This window comes from Pleurodeles waltl, chromosome 10 (assembly GCF_031143425.1).
Source record: "Pleurodeles waltl isolate 20211129_DDA chromosome 10, aPleWal1.hap1.20221129, whole genome shotgun sequence".
NCBI classification, from domain to species: Eukaryota; Metazoa; Chordata; class Amphibia; order Caudata; family Salamandridae; genus Pleurodeles; species Pleurodeles waltl.
Window position 1 is genome coordinate 912,837,010 of NC_090449.1, and position 21,205 is coordinate 912,858,214.

The window sequence follows — 21,205 nt, forward strand, 5'->3', positions numbered from 1 at the left end:
AGCAGCCCATTTCTCTTCCTGCGGTTGTTGGCTGGGGGTAGTTATCACCCAGTGCCTCAGCTTGCTACAGGGCAGCCAAAAGGAGTTTTGGCAGCTTGTTGCTGCATTTTGCTACTCGTCTCCTGTATCATCACCGAACTCATTGACACAGCCCAGGGCTGCCAAATTGGTTTAGCTGGGTGCAACATTGTACCTCTGTACTGTTTTATTGATAGTAATCTCTGGGCCTGCTCCTCCTAAGATGTTGGTTAAATCATTGGCCAGAGCTGCCACTGGTGTTGGAACATCTGCTGTTCATTCCTTTAGCCCTCGGAGAACAGGGCGGAAGAAGCTCCAGGTTTGGAAAGTTGTGACCACCAAATCAGTCACCAGAGGTGAACTAGTAACATTGGATGGGGAGCCAAAGCCACCCAAAGCTCTCCTTGAATACTAGTAAGCTGTTACCCCCAGGAAACATCTTAGGAGGCTAAGCCGAACGTGTCTGATGAGATAGGCATACCACTCCAAATACTTGGGGCCACAGTTTCTTTAATGGAACCTGCTACACTGCAGATCAAGTAGAAGAGCCAATTGTACTTTTGTTCTGATGCAGTAAAGGTTGCTGAGCTGCTAAATCAGTGGCAGATGGTGAAATGATATGCTGTTTGATTTGTTCTGCTTGGGTAGTGGTCTTTCGGTCTTTTTTTGTCTCTTTTGGCGGGGGATTGAGTATTTATAAGACCTTAAATGTTGTTTCAATTGCTTTCCTGCTTTCAGTTTAACTTGAAGGGAGAGCTTTTGTCTTCTTCTCGCTCTTTCTCTGTCTTATCCTTTGCATTGATTGCTGGGTCTCTTCTCATGTCATTTTTCTTTCTATTTTCTTTGTCTGTTTTCCTGCCCCCCCTGGAAGGTGCCAGTCCCCACAGCAACCTGAAGTATTGGGCACCTTTATTGTTTCAGGAAATGGGTGGATGGTTCACTTCTGAAGTCATGGCCTGGGGGTGAGTGGGGGTTTTGTTGGGATGGGGTGATAGGAGAGTGTATCAGGATACATGGAGTCATCATTTCAGTGTAGGCAAGTATGCTACAACTAGGTGTGAAAGTTGGGGAGTTATGCAGACAAAAATGGAGAAATAAATTAAATTAATGGTTCTGGTGGGAAGCTCTGATGTGTTAGATCCAATCTCTGTGTTTCTGTTTAGGGTGCATAATTTTTTGGATGTAGACTAAGAATAAGGCTAATGTGAATGGCATTAAGCCACCCTAAAGACATAAACTAATAAGGGCAGACATATTCTTTGTAGCCGCATCTAATCTGCTTACAGGGGACCCTTCTTTTCAGGACTCCAGTCCTGCTGTTGGATTATATGGGCTACCGAGTCTTGTTTATCAGTAGTTTTACCTTCGCTCAGAGGGGAATTGCTCCCTTAGTGCAGAATAAGAATTGGGTTGCTGGGTTGGCATACAGATTATCTTATGTGATCTCTAGCTTGATCGATGAGCGTCAACATAGGTTTGTACTCAGAGGGGATATGATTGCACATGTCAAAATGGCAATCACTGCTCTGGAGGTTGGGCCGATAGGTGGGGGCCCAGTCAGAATCACAATGGTGGATGAAAAACAGGCATTTGACCAGGTATCCTGGTCTTTTCTTTGAGCAATTATGGGTGCTTCAACTGTATGAAGATATGAATGCTAGGGTTCTTTGCTATATATATTTCTAAATTATAGGCAGTATAATCAATAACAAGCAAATTCAGCTCCTTCTCGGGATTAATCTAAATCTTGATAAAACTAGGTCTTGCTAATGTCTCTGCTCCTGTCGAATACAGGTGCTGTGTACAGTTGGCAACATACCAGGGCATTGAATTGTCATTACAAATAGAAAAGATCATCAAGTATAATTTTGGTCAAATCTTTAGCCAGACAGTTGAGGTTTGAAATAAATGGAATAAACTACATTTGGGACTGATTGGAAGTCATTCAAATGATCATCTTACCTCTTTATCTCTAGCTTTTTAGGTGAACACCCTTCTACCTCTCCAAAGTTTTTTTTTTAGCAAAATTCAGGCGTCTTGGTAAAAATGTATTTTGGAACCCAGGTGTAAGGAAATGCCTCCTTGGCATGGTTGCCCCCTGACTTTTTGCCTTTGCTGATGCTATGTTTACAATTGAAAGTGTGCTGAGGCCTGCTAACCAGGCCCCAGCACCAGTGTTCTTTCCCTAACCTGTACTTTTGTATCCACAATTGGCAGACCCTGGCATCCAGATAAGTCCCTTGTAACTGGTACTTCTAGTACCAAGGGCCCTGATGCCAAGGAAGGTCTCTAAGGGCTGCAGCATGTCTTATGCCACCCTGGAGACCTCTCACTCAGCACAGACACACTGCTTGCCAGCTTGTGTGTGCTAGTGAGGACAAAACGAGTAAGTCGACATGGCACTCCCCTCAGGGTGCCATGCCAGCCTCTCACTGCCTATGCAGTATAGGTAAGACACCCCTCTAGCAGGCCTTACAGCCCTAAGGCAGGGTGCACTATACCATAGGTGAGGGTACCAGTGCATGAGCATGGTACCCCTACAGTGTCTAAACAAAACCTTAGACATTGTAAGTGCAGGGTAGCCATAAGAGTATATGGTCTGGGAGTTTGTCAAACACGAACTCCACAGCACCATAATGGCTACACTGAAAACTGGGAAGTTTGGTATCAAACTTCTCAGCACAATAAATGCACACTGATGCCAGTGTACATTTTATTGCAAACTACACCCCAGAGGGCACCTTAGAGGTGCCCCCTGAAACTTAACCGACTATCTGTGTAGGCTGACTAGTTCCAGCAGCCTGCCACACTAGAGACATGTTGCTGGCCCCATGGGGAGAGTGCCTTTGTCACTCTGAGGCCAGTAACAAAGCCTGCACTGGGTGGAGATGCTAACACCTCCCCCAGGCAGGAGCTGTAACACCTGGCGGTGAGCCTCAAAGGCTCACCCCTTTGTCACAGCACCGCAGGACACTCCAGCTAGTGGAGTTGCCCGCCCCCTCCGGCCCCGGCCCCCACTATTGGCGGCAAGGCCGGAGAAAATAATGAGAATAACAAGGAGGAGTCACTGGCCAGTCAGGACAGCCCCTAAGGTGTCCTGAGCTGAGGTGACTCTAACTGTTAGAAATCCTCCATCTTGCAGATGGAGGATTCCCCCAATAGGGTTAGGATTGTGACCCCCTCCCCTTGGGAGGAGGCACAAAGAGGGTGTACCCACCCTCCGGGCTAGTAGCCATTGGCTACTAACCCCCCAGACCTAAACACGCCCTTAAATTTAGTATTTAAGGGCTACCCTGAACCCTAGAAAATTAGATTCCTGCGACAACAAGAAGAAGGACTGCCCAGCTGAAAACCCCTGCAGAGGAAGACCAGAAGACAACAACTGCCTTGGCTCCAGAAACTCACCGGCCTGTCTCCTGCCTTCCAAAGAACTCTGCTCCAGCGACGCCTTCCAAAGGGACCAGCGACCTCTGAATCCTCTGAGGACTGCCCTGCTTCGACGACGACCAGAAACTCCCGAGGACAGCGGACCTGCTCCAAAAAGACTGCAACTTTGTTTCAAGGAGCAGCTTTAAAGACCCCTGCAACTCCCCGCAAGAAGCGTGAGACTTGCAACACTGCACCCGGCGACCCCGACTCGGCTGGTGGAGAACCAACACCTCAGGGAGGACCCCCGGACTACTCTCCGACTGTGAGTACCAAAACCTGTCCCCCCTGAGCCCCCACAGCGCCGCCTGCAGAGGGAATCCCGAGGCTTCCCCTGACCGCGACTCTCTGAAACCTAAGTCCCAACGCCTGGAAAAGACCCTGCACCCGCAGCCCCCAGGACCTGAAGGACCGGACTTTCACTGGAGAAGTGACCCCCAGGAGTCCCTCTCCCTTGCCCAAGTGGAGGTTTCCCCGAGGAAGCCCCCCCTTGCCTGCCTGCAGCGCTGAAGAGATCCGTTGATCTCTCATAGACTAACATTGCAAACCCGACGCTTGTTTCTACACTGCACCCGGCCGCCCCCGCGCTGCTGAGGGTGAAATTTCTGTGTGGGCTTGTGTCCTCCCCGGTGCCCTACAAAACCCCCCTGGTCTGCCCTCCGAAGACGCGGGTACTTACCTGCAAGCAGACCGGAACCGGGGCACCCCCTTCTCTCCATTCTAGCCTATGCGTTTTGGGCACCACTTTGAACTCTGCACCTGACCGGCCCTGAGCTGCTGGTGTGGTGACTTTGGGGTTGCTCTGAACCCCCAATGGTGGGCTACCTTGGACCAAGAACTGAACCCTGTAAGTGTCTTACTTACCTGGTAAAACTAACAAAAACTTACCTCCCCCAGGAACTGTGAAAATTGCACTAAGTGTCCACTTTTGAAATAGCTATTTGTCAATAACTTGAAAAGTATACATGCAATTGAAATGATTCAAAGTTCCTAATGTACTTACCTGCAATACCTTTCAAACAAGATATTACATGTTAAATTTGAACCTGTGGTTCTTAAAATAAACTAAGAAAATATATTTTTCTATAACAAAACCTATTGGCTGGATTTGTCTCTGAGTGTGTGTACCTCATTTATTGTCTATGTGTATGTACAACAAATGCTTAACACTACTCCTTGGATAAGCCTACTGCTCGACCACACTACCACAAAATAGAGCATTAGTATTATCTATTTTTACCACTATTTTACCTCTAAGGGGAACCCTTGGACTCTGTGCATGCTATTCCTTACTTTGAAATAGCACATACAGAGCCAACTTCCTACATCAGGTCTAGTATACAGTTTTTTCAATCACAGTGGGATAGAGGTGGTCTCTCGTTATCGGGCTTGCGGGTCTGCTATCTGGCTGCTTTTATGTCACAACTAATTAAGGTTCTTGGTAGGGAACCATGGTTCCTGGAGCATATGTTTCCAGATTATCTACCATGTGGGAGACTATTGTGCCCGCACAGCTATTCTTGACATTGTGTATTTAAAAAGAACTAAGTTTAAGACCTTTAGGTTGTTTCATTTGATCTGGACTTACAATAAAAACACGTTTCCTGACATCACTCTCTTCAACCTTGAGTGTTTGGAGAGCTCTGAGGTCTTCACACTGGGACAACTATTTGAAGACGATATACTTCTATCAAACAAGACTTCCCAGCAATTGTTCTCCCTTCCTCATATAGGATTTTTTTAGGTATCTACAACTTCAACATCTTTTAGGTAGTCTAAAGATAGATCACATTTTTACTTCCAGAATAATTTTTTGGATTGTCTGATAAGAAGTCCTCACAAGGGGAATATCAGCATGGCTTTTAAAATGATCTCCCTGTCATAGGTAGAGCAGAGGGCTGACCCATTTCAACTTTGAGCTGACAAGTGGAGCAGGCACCTCGGAGTGGTGGTGACTTCATGATATTAAGTACACCAACTCCCTCAGTGTCCTTAATGTTTCTTGGGTCAAAGATCATCATATTAAGTTTATTAATGATCTTTGCTGCATCTTTTTTTTATTAAAGCACTCTCATTCTATTCTACTGCATCTTGCAGGGATATACTTCTTTGCTGTCTATCTGACACATTGGGAGCTGGCTCTACATTGCCTTTTAAGGGAGGCCTGGGCCTTCTGCACAGGTAACATCAATGTTTGAATACGTGCTCTAGAAATGTCTTTAATAGATAATGATGAACACAGAACTAGGTTAAAGAGAATCTGTGACCCTCTGAGGGGGTGGTTTAGTTGGGTCCAGGCTGGTCATGAATAGATATTGCATTCATAATGCCCACTCTTACTTCTGACAGTTTCTCACTTATGCCACCCTCTGCTCTGTATGCACGTAATTTTACATTGTCATTTCCCCTCTCTAGGGATATGGGCTATATTTTTCTCTTTCTTCCTCCTTTTTTATCTTCTCAGTACAATTTGGCTCATGTAATTTGTATATTTGTTATATTTTCTAATCCATTCTAGTTAAAAAATGTACTCCAATAAAAAAAAAAAATGAATGCATCGCCTATTCTTCAGTAACTGTGGCATAGTGAAGCATTGCTCCGTTCAACTAGTAATGGATTTCAATGTGTGGTGTAAGCAGCAGGATTAACTTGCAGGTGAAATGTTATCAGCAGCCCTCTGGTCCTAGTAGACAGGAAGTGGAGTGCAGTGTGTTATTTGACTTGGGCAGGCATGTCATGAAAGTGGGCTGTTGAAATGCGCTCCTGCTTCCTTTGTGCAACTCCCTAAGACATACCACAGAGAGTGACTTTCAGCTTTTATTTGCTCTTGCTCCTCCTCAAAACGAGGGGACTGTACAACAAAAAACACCAGTGACACTGTGGAAAACCTGCATACAGAGGTGACATATGTATACTTTGTTGGCAATTAGATGGGTTGTATATCATTAGGGATGTAGATTTTTGTTCATTGAGTATACATTTGGCAGTGTTCTGATGTATGTTAGTGGGATTTGTCTTTTGGTGTGTTCATGGGGACAGCTACATGTCTTTATTTGAGGTTTACATGAAGTGTTTCCAGCATTAGCATAGCCGAAGTGTGGATTTTTAAAAATGTTCCTGTATGCCTCTTGTGTATGCAGATGTTGTGTGTGTACTGACTGTGACTATGTGAACTAGTGTTCCTTTGATTTATTACTTTTTCCTATTGGTGTTACTCTGTGCCTCAGTTGCTTAGTGTGCCATTATGTGTCAATTCCTGAGTGGAATGGTGTTGCCTGTGACTTGCTTCAAGCCTAGAATGGAAACGTTAGAGCCTGTTTGGATTGTAGTATTCCTTGAATAGTTTAATGAACTGGTCCTGACCTACAGAAGTATGGGTGTGGAGGAAGACGTGCATAGCTCTCTCATTTTAGAGTAGATTTTTCTTGTTACCCCTATTCTCATGCATACTTACATCTGAGTTTTCATCTATTGAGGTGTCCAAACTTATGGCTGATTAATATACACAGGGGTTAAGGTCTACAGTACGTATAATTTCGTATGGACATTTGTCAATTGCCCTAGTGAACAGAGTCCATGGACTCACTGGAAGAGATACCTGATGACCTAGGGGGTTTGATAAGTTTGATGTTACAATAACAAAAGGTATAACCACATACGGAAGTCCTTTTAGGTTTCTGCAATAACCACCATGAGTGTTTAAATATTCTTCATATGAAAAGAGACTAGACAAGACAACATAAATCATATCAGAGTCTGCTGGCTGGGAAAAGAATAGTTAAGAGAAAAGGGAAGAGGTAAGCTCTCTGTATTGTTCTGATTTATGTTTTTTAAACTTCAGGAAGAGAAACATGTTATGTATTTGCCTTTTCCTTATGTGGGCACTATTAAAAAAGAAGATAATATAAATAAACATTAGTCATACAGAACTTGGAGATTTTTTTGTGTTCTGACCTTTTTTATAATCTGATAAATTTCAAAGGCAGCCACACGAGAATTGACAAAGCTTCCCAAGTTTGGCATGGTTTGCCCAATAGAAAGCGAACCTATCAACAATAACCAGAAAACCTGTAAGAGAAAATCAAAATTAATATTCAGAAAACATTCAAGATTTTACATACTGAATTGCTGTGGTTGGTCGCAAAGGTGCAAAGGTATAGTTTCAGGACTTATAAATTAAAACCACAAAAACATTTTCATAACTTTCTTGTGTAATAATGTTATTATGGCTGTTGGAGGGTGGGTCATTAGTTGTGTGGCCTGCGAAAGTAATGGGTCCACACTCGACCACCAGTTGGAGCCAAACACCCTTTGTAGTGCTTGACTGTCATAGAAAAGCATTGCAGAGCAGTCCAAGGCTTTCTCAAAGGAGGTGGTGTGGGCTTGTAATCACCATTCACAAGCACACAAGAATAACACTAAATACATTATTTTTTGGCCTGTGCTTTTTCTTTTGATAAAGGAAAAGTACATTTATTAGACACACACTAAATACTATGCAAAACTTTACAAATATACACAAGCTAATGGAATAACATTGTGGATGACACTGTGTTATCATTCTTGTCTCTCCCAAAGGGAGATATAAACTAACAACCCACATGACAGAACATTCACTTGTATTCCAATGCCGTATTATTCTGTAACTTGGAGTGAGAGCACCTAACACTGGCAATAAAGTACATCTACTTTGATCAATAGTGCCTGTCAATCTCAATACTCACATAAATATCTACAAGGAGCATGTCTAAACAAGTTGGAGTGGTTTACGCTGTCAGGACTACACTTGGCATGATCTACACAGCCTACTCACACCACTAAAGGGTGCAGGCCACGGCTCATCATATTCCGCATTGAAACATTCAACATAAAAATGATGCACAGTTGGCGCAGTCCCTAAAGGACATCACTTGGTTGTTAATCATTATGTAATACCATCTTTCACCCCTAGAGGGTGCCTTTCCATATGGCCCTACCCAACTCATGTCATTGGCCACAATGCTGCAGCCACACATTTGGAAACACATTTAACATAAATGCTACTATTTTAACCATAGTCTCCAAAGGACTTCATTTCATGTAATTACAGCCTTTTACCCCAAGAGGGTGTTCACAATTGTAACAATCCATTGATATCACCATGCGGGCCACAGGGACTGCAGCCATAATCTTCACCTCTAGAGGGTGCAGTATCACAACCCTGAAACAAAAAGTTCCAGCTGGGACAGCTTGGAAATATATTAGAAGCCTTGAGGGGTTATCTTTTCCATGTCCCCTGAAACTAAGGGGGACGACATTTGATAACTTCCTGGGGGGGAGGCTGCGCTCCTCATGCAGCCCCCCTGGGGCTCTCATAGGGGTCACCAACATGGCAGATAAGTGTTTTTTGCCCAGGGGCTTGGGCCAGGCCCCATGGGCCATCATGGAGCATGAATAACAGATGAATGTCTCTCTTGTTGCTCTGGTGAGAGCCACTGTGACAGATTCCTTTGCTTTGGTTTCTTTTTTGGGGGGGAGAGGGGTTGTCCAGTCCCACTCGAACACCCTGCAGCCTTCAAAAACATTGGAGAGCAGCTTAGGGAGCCCACCCCCTACGGCTCTCATCAGCTGTCTGCCCGGCCAGCACCTTCACATGCTGCTGTGGGAGCCGGCTCTTTACTTGGAGTCTGCCCCCATGTGGTGATGTGACTGGGCTGGCTGTGTGGGGGAGTGTGGCAGCACTCCTTCCTCCTTCTCTGGCTATTGGGGGCCACAGGACAGGGTTTGGTGCTCCCCTCTTCTTCTTCATGGGGTGCAACAGTGTGATCTGACTTTGCTTCTTTCTGAGTCCCCGGGCTGGGGTTAGGGGCCCATCACATTATCTTTGCAGGGCACCATGGCATCTCCGGACTAGGCCTCTTTGTTGGGCTAAATGGGGTCCAGGGCCCCTCCCCTCCCCTTTGAGGAAGCACAACCGAGCTCTCTCACGGCTCCATTCTTCTCTGGGGCAGTCCCCAGGCCCTGGCCCATCCGAGGGGCAACATTGGCAGGCAAGCCCCACATGCTTCGCTGCCAGGCCTCCCTGGGGGACATAGGTTATGTACCTTTCCTTGGGAACATCTCAGGCCCCGTGGGCTAATTTAGACGGGATTTTGTTCATTTTCCTCCTGGTGATGAGCCCTAGCCACCTGGAGCATTTTCTTTAGGCCTCCTGGTTTAGAAGCCTCCCAACTTCCCTGTGCAGGCCTTTCATTTGGGTGCCTTCCTTTCTTCTGGGCAGTGTGATCTCCTTGTGCTAGTCTTTCCTCCAAATGGTCCTTAGGGGCAAGAAGGGGGCCAGCGTACCTGGTCCTGGGGTGTGTTCCACTGGGTTTGGTGTCATTCAGGGGCAAAGCCCTTGCCCCATGGGCAGTCAGGGGGTTGTTGTTACTAGCTGTCCAGTCTTCCGTGCCAGAGATCTGCAGGGAAGCACGGCCAAGAGAGTGAGCCCTTCCCTGTACAAGACCTTTGAAGTGGGGGTGTAGGTGCCCAGCAGGGCTGCACCTCTAGCCTCTCCTGATGTACATCACTTCTCCATCCCTGTCCCAACCTTCCTGCAGTCTTCTGGGATAGCTCAAATGGCATTGTCCAGGAGTCAATTGACACATGTGCTCTGAGAGACTGGGCCCCTTCTCCCTGACATTCCTGCCAGGGCCTCTCCAAGAAATTCCTGCAAGGAGCCCCTCCTCCCCGAGGGGCCCGAGGCAGGCCCGGGTCCTAGCATGGAATGACAGCTGGCTGATTGATGCAAGGCCCTGCATCTGCAACTGGACCGAGCAATAATTGGCCCTAATCCTGAGCTGAGTCAGAGAATGATGACATTCATGGATGACCCGATAAACTGTAGAAATATACTTTGTAGCCTACTGTAGTATTCTTTTAATACAGGTTACAATGTACATTAGTGCAACTCTGGAGTCTGTGGACCCTAGGGAACTGGAGGTGCAACCTAGGACAGCCTTTCCCATTGACATATAATGGAATGTTACCACAATCAAGACAGTAAGTTAACTGACTATCCCTCACATGTGTACACCCATCTCATAAGGCCTACTCCAGGCACCACCCACTCTGCATGGTGCCTTCTGTGCCGGGCTACCGAAGCACAGTTCTTGGGCTGCCAATGCAAGGAATCCTTTCTGCGGAGCCCTCACATGGGTGCACACACGTGTGCACACATGATCATGTGTAACCAGTTCAGGGCCTCCTACCCTTGCTTTGTCACAACAGCCTTTACTTAACAAGGCAGCACCAGCAGTAAATACGCCCAGTCCATTTTACCATGAGTTTACTGTGGGTGAGTCCCAAACTATGAGGCTCCCTCACAGTAAAAGGTCAAAAACCAGGTGATCTAAAAACAAAAAATCTGGGTGGTCCAGATAGTCAGAACTGCCCTCTCACAATGGCAGTATGGACAATATTAATAGACTTATCAAATAAGTGGTAGGCATGTAGGCCTAGGCAACAATACCTTATTTCAGTGAACATGCTTACCAATCAAAAAAATGCAAATCAGTAGATAAACTACAAAAAAGTCTAAAGACATCTGAGCTCAACAACGTATTTAGGGAAACAAATCTCTAAAATCAAAATGACAGCCAGAGCATGTTTCCTTGTGTAAGGGAATCTTGCATTGTACATTCTCTGAGAGGGAGGCTTGCACTGCCTCTGTGCTGTATCTGTTGTGTGTGACAGAAGCTTGCATGTGTGAGGGACACTTGCACTGCTGCTGTGCTGTATCTGACCTGTGTGAGGGAAGCTTGCACTGGTGCCTGCACTCTATCTATTCCTTGAGTAAGGGGATCTTGCATTGTACATTCTCTGAGTGGGAACCTTGCACTGCTGCTGTGCTGTATCTGCTGTGTGTGAGGGAAGCTAGTGTTATACCTTCCATATGAAGGAAGATTACACTGCTGCTGTGCTGTATCTGGAGTGTTAGGGAAGCTTGCACTACTGCCTGCACTGTATCTGATCCTTGGGTACGGGAAGCTTGCATTGTACATTCTCTGAGAGGGAAGCTTGCATTGCTGGTGTGCTGTATCTGCTGTGTGTGAGGAAAGCTTGCATTGTACCTTCTGTGTGAGGGAAGCTTCCACCAGTTCCTAAATAAACTACCTATCACGCTCTATCTTCCTATCTATTCTATGCAGCTCTCACCCATATATATTCATCATGCCACATAGTTACACTACACAAATACATGCAGTACCACACAATTCCACACCGCACAATTCCACAAGTAACAATTAAAATGCAAACCATAAGTTTCCACGCCACAACACATACATCCACTATACTGCAAACCAAATCACATAAATAAAATACATTGTCACTTACAACACCAATAGCTCTTACTCTCACAAATGTGAGACCTATGGTATTGCAAATGCTTGTTCTTTACTGTTTTTGACAGCACTTTCAATTTGGCTAGATTGCTTCTTACCCTGTGCTCTATACCTAGAACGTGGCTCTATTGGAGAAATGGTGGTTGTAGGAAAGTAGCCTCTTTCTAGTATAGCTACCCCCACTTTTGGCCTGTTTGTGAGTGTGTGTCAGTGTGTTTTTACTGTGTCACTTGGATCCTGCTAGCCAGGACCCCAGTGCTCATAGATAGAAAACTATGGGGCTCATTCCGACCCCGGCGGTCCTTGACCGCCGGGGTCGGCGGGAGCACCGCCAACAGGCTGGTAGTGCTCCTGAGGGCATTCTGACTGCGGCGGTATGTCCGCGGTCAGAACCGTAAAACCGGCGGTGTCCCGCCAGTTTTCCGCTGCCCTGAGGAATCCCCCATGGGGGATTCCGACCCCCTCACCGCCATCCTGTTCCAACAGGATGGCTGTGAGGGGTGTCGTGGGGCCCCTGGGGGCCCCTGCAGTGCCCATGCCAATGGCATGGGCACTGCAGGGGCCCCCGTAAGAGGGCCCCACTTTGAATTTCAGTGTCTGCTTAGCAGACACTGAAATTCGCGACGGGTGCTACTGCACCCGTCGCACACCTTCCACTCCGCCGGCTCCATTCGGAGCCGGCTTCCACGTGGAAGGGTGTTTCCCACTGGGCTGGCGGGCGGCCTTTTGGCGGTCGCCCGCCAGCCCAGTGGGAAACCCAGAATGACCGCCGCGGTCTTTTGACCGCGGGACGGTCTTCTGGCAGTTCCCGCATTTGGCAAGCTCGGAATGACCCCCTATATGTCAGTATGTTTTGCCTTTCTCACTGGGATCCTGCTAGCCAGGACCACAGAGCTCATATTTTATGGCCTAATGTGTATGTCTGTGCTAATTAGAACCTCAAAGCTCATGCTCTCTCTGCTTTTAAATTTGTCACCGTAGGCCAGTGACTTCATTTACCAATTTCAATTGGCATACTGGACCTCCCTTATAAGTCCCTCGTATATGGTACCTAGGTACCAGGGCATTGGGGTTCCAGGAGATCCATATGGGCTGCAGCATTTCTTTTGTCACCCATAAGGAGCTCAGACAAACCCTTCAGAGGACTGCCATTGCAGCCTGAGTGAAATAATGCACACGTTATTTCACAGCCATTTTCCCTGCACTTAAGTAACTTATAAGTCACCTATATGTCTAACCTTCACTTGCTGAAGTTTAGGTGCAAAGTTACTAAGTGTGAGGGCACCCTTGCACTAGTAAATGTGCCCCCACATAGTTCAGGGCCATTTCCCCGGAATTTGTGAGTGCGGGGATGCCATTACAGGTGTGCACTACATATAAGTCAATACCTATATGTAGCTTCACAATGGTAACTCCAAATATGTAACATGTCTAAGATCATGGAAGTGTCCCCCCATTCCAAATCTGGTATTTGGAGCCAATTCCATACATCCTGGGGGCTCCACCATGGACACCCAGTACTGCCAAACCATCTCTCTGAGGCTTGCATTGCAGCTACAACTGCTGCCACCTCACAGACAAGGTTCTGCCCTCCTGGGGTCTGTGCGGCCCAGTACCAGGAAGGCAGAACAAAGCATTTCCTCTGAGAGCAGGGTGTTACCCTCTCCGTTTGGAAATAGGTGTTACAGGCTGGGTGGGGTGGCCTCCCCCAGCCTCTGGAAATGCTTTGAAGGGCATAGATGGTGCCCTCCTTGCATAAACCAGTCTACACCGGTTCAGTGACCCCTTCTCCCCTGCTCTGGCAGGAAAATGGACAAAGGAAAGGAGAGTGACCCCTCCCCTGTCCATCACTACACCAAGGGTGGTGACCAGAGCTCATCCAGTGTGTCCCAGACTTCAGACATCTTACTTTGCAAGGTGTGGGGGCACTCTGGAGGGCTCTGAGTGGCCACTGCCAGAAGGTGACATCAGAGACCCCTCCTGATAGGTCCATACCGGATAAGGTAGCCAATCCCCCTCTCAGGGCTATTTAGGGTCTCTCCTGTGGGTTCTCTTCAGATTCTGCATGCAAGTTTCCTCCAGGAATCCTCTGCAACAATTTCAGACTCTTGTGACCTCAGATCAACCGCAGCCTGCTCCAGGAAACGCTGTAACTGCAACAAAGTGTCTACAAGAGACACTTTTCATCAGCAACCTCAGCTCCAAGTCAGCAACTGCAACAATTTCCATGGTGTGCACAATCTGGGGACTCCCTGTCTTCATCCTGCACCAGAAGAACGGAAGAAATCTCCTGTGGAGTGACAGGTAACTCCCCTGCTACAAGCAGGCACGTTCCAAGACAATGACTGGTACCCTGGGACTCCTCTCATGGCAATGAGCTTGCTCCTAAGGACACAGATGGTGGACATCATCAACAGACACTGTCCTGAGGTCCTGCTGATGCAATTTGGAGGAGGTAAGACCTTGCCTTCCCGGAGAACGGCGATAATCCTGTGTACTGTGTCTCCTTTGCCTCCTGAGGTCTTTGTGCACTCTTTGAACAATTCCTTTGTGCATAGCCTGGCCCAGGTCCCCAGAACTCCATCCTGCAATGCACAACTCACTGAGTTGTTTTCCAGTGGTGTGGGACCTTCTTTTGTTGTGTTGCATCAACTGTGTTTTGTACCTCCTTTGAACCTGGATCCTGCATCTCCTGGGGGGGTTGACTGGTATCCTGAGGGCTCTCTAAAGTGCTGAGAGCCCCCTCTTCCTCCTCACACAGAGTTGAGGCCCCCAGGTCCCTCCTGGGTCCATCCAGCACCATTTTGATGAAAAATGCACATTTAGCTTAGCCAAGGCTTATCGGCGACTTCCAACATAAAATCTCATCTGCAACGATCCACACGCTGTGTGACATCGTTTGCATTATGCAGGAACCCACTGGCATCTTCCTAGGGTGTAATTCTGCAGTCTTCAACTAACCAAGGCCTCTTCTTTTGCACCCTCTTCTGGGTTGGCAGGGGTTCCTGTCCTTCCTGGAACTTCTTTCGACTTCTGGACTTATTCCCCTTTCTTTGCAGGTCTTCAGGTCCAATAATCCAGCAGTTGTTCTTTGCAGACTTGGTTGACTGCTACAAAACCCTAAGAACGAGTTGTAGTGTGTCCTAAGGAAACTTGCAGTACTTTACTGCTTTTCTGGGCTCTGGGGTGGGATAATTTACTTACCTTTACTATATTCTTACTCTCCCAGCGATTCTGCACACACTGCACTTGTCTAGGGGGAAATTTGTGATTCACATTCCACTTTTTTAGTATATGGTTTGTATTGCCCTATACCTATTTTCTCCCATTGCATTCTATAGGAGTTCCTACTGTTTGTAATCTTCTATGACTATTTACTTGTCTAATTTTGGTATCTAGAGTATATATTGTGTATAATACTTACCTCCAGAAGGAGTATTGTCTCTAAGCTATTTTTGGTACTGTGTCACCCAAATATATACCTTTATTTTTGGTAACACTGAGTATTGTCTTTACTTGTGTATAAGTACTGTGTAACTATAAGTGGTATTGCATGAGCTTTGCATGTCTCCTAGTTCAGCCTAAGCTGCTCTGCTATAGCTACCTCTATCAGCCTGAGCTGCTAGAACACTACTACTTTTCACTAATAAGGGATAACTGGACCTGGTATAAGGTGTAAGTACCCAAGGTACCCACTACAAACCAGGCCAGCATCCTACTGTGTTTTTTTTTTTTTATCAATTTCTGCCAGATAGGCCACGTCATTGAAAGACTCTGACCGATTTGTTTGGTTAACTCAATTTGAGTCAGGTGCTGCTGAAAGTGCCCTTGTAGGGCATTTGTTCGATTCTTTGGGGTGGGGCCTCCTGAGGTGTATACTGTCTTTTTCAATATAGACAGTAGTTCATTGCATAATCTCAAATTTGTGAATATATTTATGTCTGTTAAATTCTTTATAACTATGTTCATCGATAAATGCTGAACGTTTCCTTTATTTGTTTTGCTTTAATGTTATTCAGTGTTTTTTTTTTTACTTGTTAATTTATGCATAAGATAAACACATACAACTGTGTACTACATTGTTACATAGTGCTTCAATAGGGGTGAAGATCAGACCAATCGCACCTTTTATGTACATAATATTTTGAAGAGTTCAGATCTAGGTCCACTTAACTGCTCTGACTGAGCGCACATAGGGAAATAAGGCATCCGTGTTGTTAGATTAGGGAATCCAATCAACATGACTTCCACAGTGGCACGATAGAGCAGCGCCACCCCTTCAGAGACAATGCAGTACACTATAACATATTAACCAACAACAGTACACTGTAAGTATAGTAAGCATCGACAGACCAGCGGACAGTGCTACAAATGATCGTCATTCATCTGGTGCAACAGGCATAATCGGGAGTAGGGGAACACAGCAGCATCCCAGAGTGACACAGTAGCCATGTTGAGGGAGCGAGGGTGGAGCCACCCAAGGCGACCCCCCTCAAGTAGCAAGACCAGAAGCGTGCCGACCTGGGCACACCAAGACACTATTTGTGCCGCGGGAATCCCCGGGTCCAGCACTCCAAGGCTCAACCATGACCAGGGCTCAATGGGCAGATGCATCAGTCAAAGGATTCTCACCCTTGCTCTCCTGCACACCAGTTAGCTCATTAATCATGGCACGCCAGAGTTCCAAATATTCGGTCAGCATACTCATCTAATTGAACCTTCCGCAAACGGCATTCTTCTGCAGTAGCCCATTCAACTAAATCACTTAACCAAGTAACATGTAGCGGGGGTGCGGGCTGGCCCAACGAATCGCAATGCACCTTTTCGCCAATAAAAGCGCCAGCTGTGCAAATCTATATACCATTTTCCAACCCTTCATGGGGGCCGGGATCAGGCCCAGCAGGCAGTGCTTCCTTGTCACCTACACTCTCACAGCGGTAACCTCCCTTAGTGTCTTCACCACCTGATACCAATAAGGTTGGACAGAGCCACAGACCCATGCCATGTGATCAAATGTAGCCGACTGCTCTCGGTTACAACTATCAGGACTTGAAGAAAATATCCTATTTAAATGTTGAGGTGTCAGGTATGCTCTATGTAAGTGATAAAAGTGCGTCAACTTAAACCTAGCGTTGCTAGGTGCATCCCGCACCAAAGAACGGGTCCTATTCCATTCCCCATCTGTGAGCACCATTCCGAGACTAGTTTCACATTGGCCTCTAATCCTCGGAAGGTCAGTCAGTCTGTCCCCCTTGATAGCTTTGTAAGTTCGGGATAGCAGGCCCGCTCACCTCTGGGATCAAGCAATGACGCCAGGAGGCCAGATTCAAAGGGCTCTTCCGGAAAGGACGTCCAAATGTCTCTGACCGTCTGTGAGATGTTCACATATTGTAAGAACTTTCTTGTACCTATACCAAACAAGGAGTCTGCCTCCTCCCTCATAATGAATGTGTCATTATGATAGAAGTCACCAGCATTATTACAACCCCCTGCACGCCACTGTGCAAAATCCATTCCCTCAGCAGCTTTAGTAAAAGGCCGGATCCACTACATGGGGAGCAGGCGAGCATATGGGGCCTTACGTAGGACCCACACCACCGCACTCTCCCGAACCCTCGACACCTGCTCCACCAGGCAGGGGGTGCCCCGCGTAACCCTAGTGCCACCCATTAGTATATGCAGGAGACGCTCCACACAGACCGAGCCGGCTAACAAATCCTTTTCCCAATTGGGCCCATCCTCACACCATCGGGGTGCGTACTGTAGCAACCCAGCCGAGTAATATAAATATAAGTCTGGCAGACCGAAGCCTCCATCAGCCAGGTCCAATTTCAGGATTCCTATGCAAACTCAGCATGTTTGCCTGCCCAGACTAAGGATAAGAGCAGTTTAACTAGTTGTCGAAAAAACGAAAGAGGGAGCTCGTAGAGTGAATTCTGCCTAACATATAGGCAGCGAGGAAGATCATTCCACTGAGCGCGACTTCTACCCATAACCGATAATGGGAGAGAGGTCCAAAACTGAACAGATGAACGGAGGCCCTCCAGTACTCTTCCCAGGTTGAAATTGATTTGCAAATGCGGCAAATGTGCAACTCGGATGCCTGAAAATGAAAAGGACTCAGTCTCCCAAGTTAAGCCAAATTGGGGCAACTCTGAAGCCTCTATCACAGACAGACCTGCCATCGGGAACAATACCGTTTTGTGTCTGTTAACCCGACACCCGCCCAAAATCATAAATCATTCCCAACAAGTGGGGGGCCGCCTGTTCAGGCTCCGATACGTAAACTAGAGCATCATCTTCATACAGCAAGATTATGTGCATTCTCACCCCCACCTGGATACCCCAACCATCCAAGCCAGTCCGTAGTTGATTAGCTAGTGGCTCCATGGCCAACGCAAACAGCAGCTGCAACGGGGGCAACACTGCTGTGTGCCGCGCTCGATCATAAAGGAGTCTGACACAATCGCCCCTGTACGCACTCTTGCCCGGGGTGCCTAGTACAAAAGACACACCCAGGATAAGAAGACAGGACCAATGCCCATCCTGCGCAACACCTCCCATAGGTAGTCCCATGACAGGGTGTCAAACGTTTTTTCCATATCTAGCGCCACTAGTGCTGCGGGAAACACAGAGCCTCGAGTCTGGTGAAGTATATGCGATAAGCGCCATATATTCATATGAGTTCCCCTCCCTGGCACAAAACCGCATTGATCTCCCTGCACTAAATGCATCAACAGTCTACTCAACCGAGAGGCCAATACTTTAGCGAGTAGTTTAACATCGACATTCAGCATGGATAATGGCCTATACGAGCTGGGGTCGTCAACCTCCTTTCCTGGCTTTGGTAGCATAAACAGTGTGATTCAACTTACGAAGATTGTTTTAATGAGGACTATTAAAGCAACTCATATAAACATGAGCCTCCAACTCTAAGCCTCGGGTCCCTGCCGTACCCCAGTTCGTATGAAAGTATCCAACTAGCACATCCTGGAGATCTTTTTTATATTCCAGATCACTTAGTAAGTCTGGGTGCAACTGCCACAGGGGGATCGCTGGCCTGGGCATGTGAGTCTCGCACTCTAGAAGGAGGGTGGCATGGTCCGACAAAAACTGGACCTGATAAACAACTTGGCAAACATCTAGGGAGCCATCATTGGCTAGGAAAAATTTGTCCAGACGGCTGTAAGCCCCATGGGTGGCGGGGTAACACGAAAACACTCTAGACGAGGGGTACATTTCTCTCCACACATTCACAAAGTGGAGATTCCTCATAACGTTTCGCAGTTTGGCAGTCATATGCTCTTTCGTATTCAACTTCGGGGGGTCCCTATCTAGCTCTCCCTCGAGGATGCAATTAAAGTCGCCCACCCACAGAATGGGTATCGCTGTAAATTATATTAATTCCTGTTGTACCTGATGATAGAATCCCGCATCATCCGTGTTAGGGGCGTAGATATTCAACAGACAGATCTCACGGCCATCAAGTAAGCAATGAAGAAATATGTAACATCCCTGCACGTCTGCTTTTAGACTTTGTAGTACAAAGGAGGTCCCAGGGGCCACCCAGACCGATACCCCTCTAGCATAGGAGGAATAGATTGCGGAATATAGCTGCCCCCTCCACTTTTTCTGCACTTTTTGTGCTTCATTCTCAACCAAATGAGTCTCTTGCAGGACAGCAATATTTACGCTAAGCTGCCGAAGGTACGTATGCACTCTATAGTGCTTCACATAGGAGTTTAACCCCCAAACGTTCCATGTAACTATGCGTGTCAAGGTATCCACCATAGTGCAATCTGTTCCACACACCTCACCACCCCTCCAGGTCATCTCCCCACCCCAACCTCCTACGGTCCCACCATATAATCCCCCAGTTCGCGCTCGCGCAACCAGGCAAGTCGATGTCCCTAAGCAGAAGGACACTCACAGTGCTTACAGTGTCAAATACAGAACTCTGACTCAGACAAGAACCCACAGACAGGTTCCCCGTCCCACCCCGGGTGAACACCTCCCACAACTAGTGTCTGCCCAATCGAGTGTGTACCCCGCTATCACTTCTATAGTCCAGAAGTGGGAGGCGATCACCGCTCCCGGTCGATAGCTAGATTCAGGTCCAGACAGCGCTCCGACACTCCACCCATGCCAATCGTCTGGCCCGCACACACACTGTACCCACAAATAGAACCAATAACAACAACAATAGGGGGGGTAGTTAGCTCAGCTCCATCACTCCGCAGCAACTCCCGGAACAATCATTGACCTGGACGCCCGCTACCTCCCATCCATAATCAGCATCAGAAAGAGAGGGAGGGTCAGAGAGAGAAGGAGGGCACAACAGGGGGAAGACCTAAAAGAATCTCCCAAAACCAAAGTATGTGGCTCCAGCCCCGGCCGGAGGGCCAATGAAGCATTCAGATGCCCACAGGGATCAAATCCGGAGACAGTCTGCCTGCAACACAGGGGGACCCGGAGTGGGAGGACGCCTCCGGTGTGACAGTTTGAACCAACAGTTTGGCCTCCTCTCGCTCCTGTCTTGGACGTTCAAGACTCAGTGTGCCATCCGAATGAACAATCACTCGGCTTCCTTGACTGCCACGGCGTCTGCAGGTGCTCCTGCGGGCTGCAGTGTGCACCTCCGCTGTCCCTCGGGGCCTTCTGACACTCTCTCCAACCAGGAAGTCTGGCGTTCCCACCACAGTGCTCTGCTCCAACCAGTCCCAAGCTGCTTCAGGAGATGGAAAAAAGTGCGAACGACCTGCAAGGAGAATTTTCAACTTAGCTGGGAACAACAGCATATAGGTATAGCCCAGTTTTTTAAGCTTGCGCTTAACAACAGCAAAGGATTGCCTCTGGAGCGGCACCATCCTGGTATAGTTAGGGAAAAAAATGGATGGTGTTATTTTCAAAGGTAGGATCTCCATGTTTGCGCACCTCCTGCAAGATTACACCTCAGTCTCTGAAGTTAAGGACCTTGGCTATAATTGTTCCTGGGGGGGTCCCAGTGGCAGGGCACTGTTAAGGTTCTGTGCGCACGCTCCACCACAAATGCAACAGATAAGGGTGCCTCAGGCAAAGTTTTGCAGATCCAGTCTGCAAAGAAAGCCTCCACATGCACCCCTCCACACCTTCAGGAAAGCCCACTATGCGGAGGTTACACCGCCCTGCCCTACCTTCCGCATTCTCGACCCTCGCCTACAGTTTGTGCGTTTTAGATTTAAGGATGGCCACCGAGGCCTTCAGCGTATCCATCTCAGACTGCAGGCATGTCACTTGTTTCTCAGTAGCCACTGAGCGTTCCGCCACTACTCTTAGGTCCACATGGAGCAGATTGACATCCACCGCCATGGCCGCGATCTGAGTTTGCATTGCGTGCCGCGAGAACTCAATAGCAGCCA

General features: G+C 47.4%; 1 protein-coding gene across 1 annotated transcript in view; it reads right to left on the reverse strand.

The window, feature by feature from the left end:
• LOC138262020 (ATP-dependent translocase ABCB1-like) overlaps positions 1 to 21,205 on the reverse strand; it is a 1,142,744-nt gene that overhangs the window by 611,601 nt on the left and 509,938 nt on the right. The window contains exon 11 of the mRNA XM_069211672.1: positions 7,399 to 7,512. Coding sequence (XP_069067773.1) covers positions 7,399 to 7,512 — 114 coding nt within the window. The remainder of the gene's footprint in view (positions 1 to 7,398; positions 7,513 to 21,205) is intronic.